At 37.9% G+C, this 8,680-nt stretch overlaps 1 protein-coding gene across 2 annotated transcripts; it reads left to right on the top strand.

The window, feature by feature from the left end:
* Window positions 1-5,635: 5,635 nt before the first annotated feature.
* LOC103428066 (agamous-like MADS-box protein TM6) lies at window positions 5,636-8,433 on the top strand. Of its 2 annotated transcripts, none has more exons than XM_008366159.4 (7): window positions 5,636-6,004; window positions 6,119-6,185; window positions 6,300-6,361; window positions 6,500-6,599; window positions 7,603-7,644; window positions 7,741-7,785; window positions 7,911-8,433. In XM_008366159.4, exons 1-7 carry the CDS (start codon window positions 5,817-5,819, stop codon window positions 8,118-8,120), a joined length of 714 nt encoding a protein of 237 aa, XP_008364381.2. In that variant the 5' UTR covers window positions 5,636-5,816; the 3' UTR covers window positions 8,121-8,433. The 2 variants fall into 2 exon arrangements, with proteins under 2 accessions (XP_008364381.2, XP_008364380.2); XM_008366158.4 differs by having other exon boundaries at window positions 7,902-8,433.
* The last annotated feature ends 247 nt before the right edge of the window (window positions 8,434-8,680 follow it).

Here is an 8,680-nt window from a genome sequence, read left to right as displayed (position 1 = left end):
AGCTTTGGAGTTGAAGCTTTGTAAGTGAAGCTTTTGTGTTGAAGCTTTGTAGGTGAAGCTTTTTTGTTGAAGCTTTGTAGGTGAAGCTTTGGAGTTGAAGCTTTTGTAGGTGAAGCTTTGTAGGTGAAGCTTTTGTGTTGAAGCTTTGTATGTGAAGCTTTTGTGTTGAAGCTTTGTAGGTGAAAGTTTGAAGTTGAAGCTATGTAGGTGAAGTTTTTGTGTTGAAGCTTTGTAGGTGAAGCTTTGTAGGTGAAGCTTTGTAGGTGAAGCTTTTGTAGGTAAAGCTTTGGAGTTGAAGCTTTTGTAGGTGAAGCTTTGGAGTTGAAGCTTTGTAGTTGAAGCTTTGGTGTTGAAGCTTTTGTGGTGAAGCTTTGTAGGTGAAGCTTTATAGGTGAAGCTTTTGTGTTGAAACTTTATAGGTAAAGCTTTTGTGTTGAAGCTTTGTAGGTGAAGCTTTGTAGGTGAAGCTTTTGTGTTGAAACTTTGTAGGTAAAGCTTTTGTGTTGAAGCTTTGTAGGTGAAACTTTTGTGTTGAAGCTTTGTAGGTGAAGCTTTGGTGTTGAAGCTTTTGTTGGCACCATAAATTGGTTTTGCTTTACACTGTCTTAATCAAGAGTGTGTGAAGCTTTTGAGAATTGCAGTTGAACTCCTTTGATGAAGCTTTTGTTGGCACCATAAATTGGTTTTGCTTCACACTGTCTTGATCAAGAGTGTGTAAAGCTTTTGAGAATTGTAGTTGCCCTCCATTGATGAAGCTTTTGTTAGCACCATAAATTGGTTTTGCTTCACACTGTCTTGATCAAGAGTGTGTGAAGCTTTTGAGAATTGTGGTTGAACTCCTTTCATGAAGCTTTTGTTGGCATCATAAATTGATTTTGTTTCACACTGTCTTGATCAAGAGTGTGTGAAGCTTTTGAGAATTGTGGTTGCCCTCCATTGATGAAGCTCTTGTTGACACCATAAATTGGTTTTGCTTCACACTGTCTTGATCAAGAGTGTGTGAAGCTTTTGAGATTTGTGGTTGTCCTTCATTGAGGAAACTTTTGATTTCCACCATAAATTGGTTTTGCTTCACACTATCTTGATTAAGAGTGTGTGAAGCTTTTGAGAGTTTGTAGTTGTCCTCCATTGATGAAGCTTTGTTGAATTTCCCAATTTCCTTTTTTTTATTGTTTTTTTTTTTTTTAGGAAAACTGGAAATTTGAAAATGTAATAGAGACAACATATACAAGCCACACCTTGAAGTAGTCGAAGGTTTGGTTGAACCATATAAATTGAATTTGCTTCGAACAGTCTTGTTGAAGAGTGTGTGAAGCTTTCTACGAGTTGTAGTGTTTGCATTGTTGCAGAGGAGAAATGTCTGAAATAGATACAAGAGGGCTGAGTAGCTTGATATTCGTATACCATGCATTGAAGTTGTTCAGCTACATTAAGTGCCCTGAAAGCTTTAGCAAACATGATATTGACCGAACCCCCTATGTCTAACAGGATTCATCATACTTTAAAGTTGGCTATGTGAGCTTCCACGATCAGTAGGTCGTTGTGAGGGTAGATGATACCTCTTTCTTCCTCAGGGTAGAAACATATTGGATCCTAGTTAGGCTTTTGATACTTGCCTCTCATGATGTCTTCCACGTGAAACACTTGGTGGCCAAGCCTTAAAACTCGTTCACTATTTTTCATGGCCTTATTGGAAGATTCAGATATGGGTGTGTCGCCGCTTATGGAATATATCACATTCACTTGGCATTGGTTACGGTTATCCCTTAAAGGGTGAATGAGGAATTGATCAATTTTTCCTTCACGCGCTAAAGCTTCAATATGATCACGAAGGGTGATACACTTCTCGCTGTCATGGCCATTATGCTTGTAGTAGCAGCAAAACGTGGTCGTGTTCTTCATGGGCTTGTACCCGACTGCCTCGGCATTAGCTTCGGTATCAGGTGTGCTATGATGGGGTAAATGGCCACGCAAGTGGCGTTCAAATGTGTGTATGTCTCATACCTCGGGGTAGGGCATGTCCTGACCTGTGCTTGGCCCACTGTGTTGACTGCCTAGGGCGGACGTTATCGTGGCGATACCCTTAGTTATCGTGATAGTGTCCCTTACTCATTTTACTAAAATGAGACTGGTGAGGATGGAAATCTTTCCTTTTGCCCTGAGATTGATATGTTTGTTGACTTGGCGAAGTATTAAGTAAGGCAAGGGAAGGCACCGCTGCCATTTGGAAGGTTGAGGTTTTCTCATTTGGGTGGGTATGGCTTCCACTCCCCACTTGCTGATAGGGGATGGTTGTTGGGGGTTTCCCTTGGTATGTCCTTGCCTCGGCGAAGGCATGGTTATAAGCTTACGCCATCACCTTAGAGTAAGTCTTCCATGTGTTGGCATTGATCATGTACTTAAAAAAACAGTCACGTAGGCCTTTCATGAAGGCTTTGAGGGCAGTCTTGTCGTCTGCCTCGGCACAACGAGAATACTCATGGCTGAAGCGGCCAGCATACATATGTAATGACTCGTATGGTTTCTGGCGAATAGTGTACAAGTCATCTGCAGAGTGTAAGCGATCGGTTTAGAAAATGTGTTAAGAAACAAACAGTTTCCTCAATTCCTCAAATGAGTAGCTCGCTCCTCAACAAGAATACCCATGTCGAGGGTAAATGACCCTTCGTGTTGGGGGGCACCCAGTTGATGGTTGACTTCCACAGGGGTGATGACCTCATGTGTTTTAGTATATCTAGCCTCGTGGAGCATCTCGAAGACCTTCTTATACTGCTCTTGGAGGATCTCATTCTTCATCGTTATCTTGTTATTCTGAGCCTCCAGCTCATGGACTTTAGCCTGAAGAGCAAACTTCTTTTGTTCCTTCTTTCGTTGCTTCGCTCAAGGTGCGAGAGGGGTGTCGTTCTGCATGATGTGGCTTCCTTCGCTCCCTATGTTGGAGAGGGATGCCTGGTAAACAAAAAGTACGAATGGTGGAAACCAGCTTGACAAAGCTGAAGAGAGTAAGAAAAAGTGCGATTCCCACAGACGGCGCCAAATGTTAATGCACAAAATCAGTGGGGACTTTGGTACAACAGAAAATGTTAATTTTGTGACCTTCGCTAGATTGCTCCGGTCACTAGTGTGGATAAGCATGTAAATGGATAGAGAGAGGGAAGCAAACACAAGATGTACGTGGTTCACCCAGATTGGTTACGTCTACAGAGTAGAGGAGTTCTCATTAATTGTGAAGGGTTTACATAAGTACATAGGTTCAAGCTCTCCTTTAGTGAGTACTAGTGAATGATTTAGTACAAATGACATTAGGAAATATTGTGGGAGAATGATCTCCTTTTATAGAAGAGAGTTTATAGCTTTGTTCTGACATTGACACGTGTCGTGTTGTGATTGGCTTCTGATATTAACATGTGTCGCGCTATGATTGGTTTCTGATGTCGACACGTGTCACGCTGTGATTGGCCTCCTGGTTGGAAGGAAACTCTTCTGGGTCCTTGACAGTATAACGTTGACCGGTGCTCGGTAGTTTCAGGATTGGTCAAATATGGTACAAACAATGACCATTAATCCAATATGTGCACCTCGGTGATTTTCCTTGCAGTACTTCATCGAACACTGGAGATTGAGCAAGGACATTTAGGTCATTCTGAGCTCCTGGAACACCAAAAAAAGCATGCCAAATCCATATATCAAATGAAGCCACCGCTTCCAAAATGATACTTTTGTCTCCTTTTATATCACCATAAGCTCTTTGCCATGCACTTGGATAGTTTATCCAAGTCTAGTGCATGCAGTCGATGCTTCCAATCATGCCAGGGAAGTCTTGCATCTCACCCTTCCTCAAAAGCCTTCGCATGCCCCTTGGCGAGGGCTTCCGAAAGTACTCATTAGTGTAGAAGGCTTCAATTGCAAAGTTGCATCAGGGACTCCAGAACAATTGTTTTTCCCATCTTCGCGATCTCATCCACTTAATATGCAGATGCTCCATATGCAAGCATTCTCAAGGCAGCCATAATTTTTTGCTCAGGAAGAAGACCTAGAACATGAAAAGCATCCTCCTTTTGCACAAAGTATGGATCATGGATGCAAATAGCACTCATGATTTTGTCAAACAAACTTTGTTGCATTCTAAAATGATGTCTAAAAACATGATCAGGAATACGCTGTTGGGAATAAAATAATCTTCCAAGAGATCTTTACCTCGTCTTTCCCTTTTTCTATCGAAGTTTGCGGCATGTCCGAGTTTGCCAATCTGACCCACAGCTTCCATGACACGGTGGAAATGTGAGGCCCTCTGCGTTCTATGGTCATCATCCTCATCCTCCTCCATTGCGAAAGCCTCATCTCCACCTCCACCCTCCTCAAGATTGACCAATTCTTCCTGTTATGCCAACAATCTTTTATGTTGCTCCTCAAACTGTTTATACACTCTCCTTGAAGACATTGTAAGAACTTAAGATTTGAAAACGATGAAGAAGGATTCTGAGCTAAAAAAAAGGATTGAGTTTGGTGTGAGGATGGATGAAGGGAATGTAGGGTTTATATGGAAAAAAAAAAGATGAGGTTCTGGACAATGCCATGTGGCAATACGTGATTAGTTGAAAATCTTATCGAAATCTTAGCTAAATTATTGTAAACATGAAGTAACACATGGCGCGTCGGGATTGGTTGAAATTCTTATCGGAAATCTATCTACAAAATAGTACGTTCGGATAATGACACGTGGCGTAACAAGATTGGTTGAAAATCTTATCATAATCTTGGCTAAATTATTGTAAACAGATAGTGACACGTGGCGCATAGAGATTGGTTGAAAATCTTATCGGAAATCTATCCACAAAATAGTATATTCAAATAATGACAAGTGGCGTGACAAGATTGGTTGAAAATCTTATCGTAATCTTGGTTAAATTATTGTAAAAGATAGTGACACGTGGCACGTCGGGATTGGTTGAAAATCTTAGCGGAAATCTATTCACAAAATAGTACGTTCGAATAATGACACATAGCGTGACGAGATTGGTTAAAAATCCTATCTAAAATTAAAACTATTTTATTTATTTATTCTTTTATAAAAAATTTAAAATATTTTAAATAGGTTGGGTACTAGCGCATTTTGTAGGGATGGAAATCGTTTGTGCCAGCGTATTTTTTAAACTTTGTGCCAACGCATTTTTTTAAGAATGAAGATGCATTTGGCCTAACACTGTTCATTGTGATATATCACTGTTCACTGATGCTAGCGTATGTTTTTTAAGGGTGGAACTGATCTAAAGCAATAATTGCCAATTGCCTAATAGCTTGGACAATTATCGCTCTAAGAGTTGGAGTTGCTCTAAAATGATATTATGAAACTGCTAACTCAACTAGCACGCTGAACAGAACTCGTGTGTTTGTGTTCCTGTACTGTCGTGGTCATAAGCATCGAAACCCTACGCACTATAGCTGCATCACACGCTATCATCAGTAGATTCAGTCATTCAGAACTAACTTTTAACCTAGCAACTAACAAGCTCTAGGCCCTAGCTAGCTAGCTACAAGCCTACAAGCCTACAAGACTAAACTAGATATATCATATATATATATATAAAGCTTAGAAGTGAGCAGTTTAAGAAGCAGACATTCCTGGTTAGACTACAACTTAACTTTTCATCTCACTTTCCCGATATAGAAACCTTTCTGCTTTCCTCTCCATTTCTTCATCCATCACATGACTTCCATTATATATACAACCAACCCTCTTCCCATTTCTTTGATATATCAACTAAAACAAGATCTGAAAATTACTAGAAAAAAGTAAGAAAATTGAGAGAGAGATTATGGGTCGTGGAAAGATTGAGATCAAGCTGATCGAAAACCAGACCAACAGGCAGGTGACCTACTCCAAGAGAAGAAATGGGATCTTCAAGAAGGCTCAGGAGCTCACCGTTCTCTGTGATGCCAAGGTCTCCCTCATCATGCTCTCCAACACTAGTAAAATGCACGAGTATATCAGCCCTACCACTACGTACGTCCTTCTCTCATCAAACCCTATTATTATTTCATTAATTTCTCTATTTTTTTGTAATTAATTTCCTCCTTTTTTTTTTTTGCAATGTCTACTTAAAATTTGATGTAATAGGACCAAGAGTATGTATGATGACTATCAGAAAACTATGGGGATCGATCTATGGAGGACACACTACGAGGTTAATTATAATGAAGGATATACTCTCCACTAATTTTATTTGTTTATTTTTTTTCTTGGAAGTTTTTTAGTGTTTTTGTTTCTGGTTAATTAATTGGTTCTTTGGTGGTTGCAGTCTATGAAAGACACCTTGTGGAAGTTGAAAGAGATCAACAATAAGCTGAGGAGAGAGATCAGGTAACATCTATTATTCAAGCTAATTAATTGGGAAAACCAAAAAAAATTCAATTTGTTTCTGAGAGGAATATATGTTATATATATGATTATTACAGGATTAGAGCAATACATGTATAAATTAATATGTAAACTTAACAGGCAGAGGTTGGGCCATGATCTAAATGGTCTGAGCTATGACGATCTCCGTTCTCTTGAGGATAAGATGCAATCTTCCTTAGATGCCATACGTGAAAGAAAGGTCGGATTTTTCGTTTCTATTTAGTTTTAGTTTTTGGTATCAAAAAATAATTATAAATTCCAAAACGTGTTGCCTGGATATAGATCTGTAAAATTCATCTCATCTCAGGGTTTCAGAAATTTAGTCCATATTAAGTCTTGATGAATTTCATAATAATAAACAAATTTTGTAGAATTTCATAAAATATAGGATAACAATTTTTCATGACAAACATTTATTTATTTTACTTTTGATCTTCATGATAAACATTTATTTCGAGGAATTTCATATAATAAACAATTTTTTAGACATGTAGAATTTTGTAATCCCTCGCAGACAAGCCTTGATAATCTGTCATCAGTATGAAAACACCTTGAAATTTGAGATTTCGATTAAAAATGAGAAAAATTTTAATTTCTAGGTGTGGCGGGATCTTACTGAATAATCGTGAGAAAACTGTTACAATCGATGATCTAGTCAAATTGGGTCTAGAAAGACAAAAGACTCGTAGAATTTGAGAAAAATTTCGAAGTACCCAATATTAAATGGGTACTTTGCGTATTATAATGCAAGTGGAGAAACACAAAAAAATATATAATTTTCTCCACTTATATTATAACATATGGATTATTGCTTAAACATCCGGCACTTGAAATTATCTCTCATAAAATTTGGAGGAACCTTTTGAATTTTTACATCTGATTATCCATGATGATAAAATGAGCCGTACCCGATTCCTTTTGATCATTGCTAACTAATTAAGTTGCTTTGGCCTCCTGCCACTTATTTATATTAGAAAACAAACCCAAGTTTAAAACCCTAGACTTATAATCTCGGCATATAAGAAATCAAATTGAACCAAACATCATACCTTCATATGCATCTCAATTCTCACATTCCGAAGGCTTTCTCCCTATCCTTTTAGAAATGCAACACAAGAACTTGATTTGAGCTTCTTGAAGTTTGTCTGCGGTTATTGGTACTGATGATGGATTTGGCAATGACATTTGTTGCATTTTTACAGTACCATGTGATCAAAACTCAAACGGAGACCACCAAGAAGAAGGTAATTATATCATTAGAAATATGTACTGGATCATAAGTTAATATTTGTAATCTTCTAGTACTATTCTTGAAATTTAATTTAATTCCACCACTGCAGGTTAAGAACTTGGAGGAAAGAAGAGGAAACATGCTGCATGGCTATGTAAGCATATATATATATATAATCAAGCATTCTAAAATCAATTCAATTTCTAATGAATTCCTTTAATTATTATCTTTTTTTAATGATATCTGATAACATGTTTGTTAAATTTGGAGTTTGACCAGGAAGCTGCCAGTGAGAATCCACAATATTGTTATGTGGACAATGAGGGAGACTATGAATCTGCACTTGTGTTGGCAAATGGGGCAAATAACTTGTACACTTTCCAGCTCCACCGCAACTCCGACCAGCTCCACCACCCTAACCTCCACCACCACAGAGGAAGTTCGCTCGGCTCCTCCATCACTCATCTACATGATCTCCGCCTTGCTTGATCGTGATCCGAGAGATGATTAATCGCCACTAAGTTTTATATTAAGGTCACTTATAATTTTATATATATTCCTCAGAGACTTAACTGCTTATGTTCTAAAGTGTTTTTTTAGTGATGATCTTTAGGCACTTGGATTACCTCTAAAAACATATGCATAAATATATCTGGGATGTTTTATTTAATGATAACACTAACACAAGAATCTATGGCCTGAAAGTAATAATATTATGAACACTTCCGTGCCCTTCTTGCTTGTTGGTTTGTTTGTATAATACTTCTATTCTATATATATCATGGCTGACACTGTTTTGGTATTTTGGTTTGTTTATCTTGGATGTTTTATATTGGCTCTACATCTCTATTGGAATTTTATGAAAATGTATGCGCAGAGGGATATTTTGTCTTTAATTCTTTCTTTCTTTTGTCATTTAAACCACTTTTGTGTTGATACTGATACAATTTAATATTTTATGTTGGTCGTTTATCATCATCGAACTTTTAATGTTTAAATGATGATGATTTTTATCCACGGTAAACATATAAAGTTTATTGATACACAAA

This window comes from Malus domestica, chromosome 15 (genome assembly GCF_042453785.1).
Source record: "Malus domestica chromosome 15, GDT2T_hap1".
Lineage (NCBI taxonomy): Eukaryota > Viridiplantae > Streptophyta > Magnoliopsida > Rosales > Rosaceae > Malus > Malus domestica.
The sequence above is the reverse complement of the archived record's forward strand: the minus strand, read 5'-3'. Positions and strand labels throughout refer to the sequence as shown.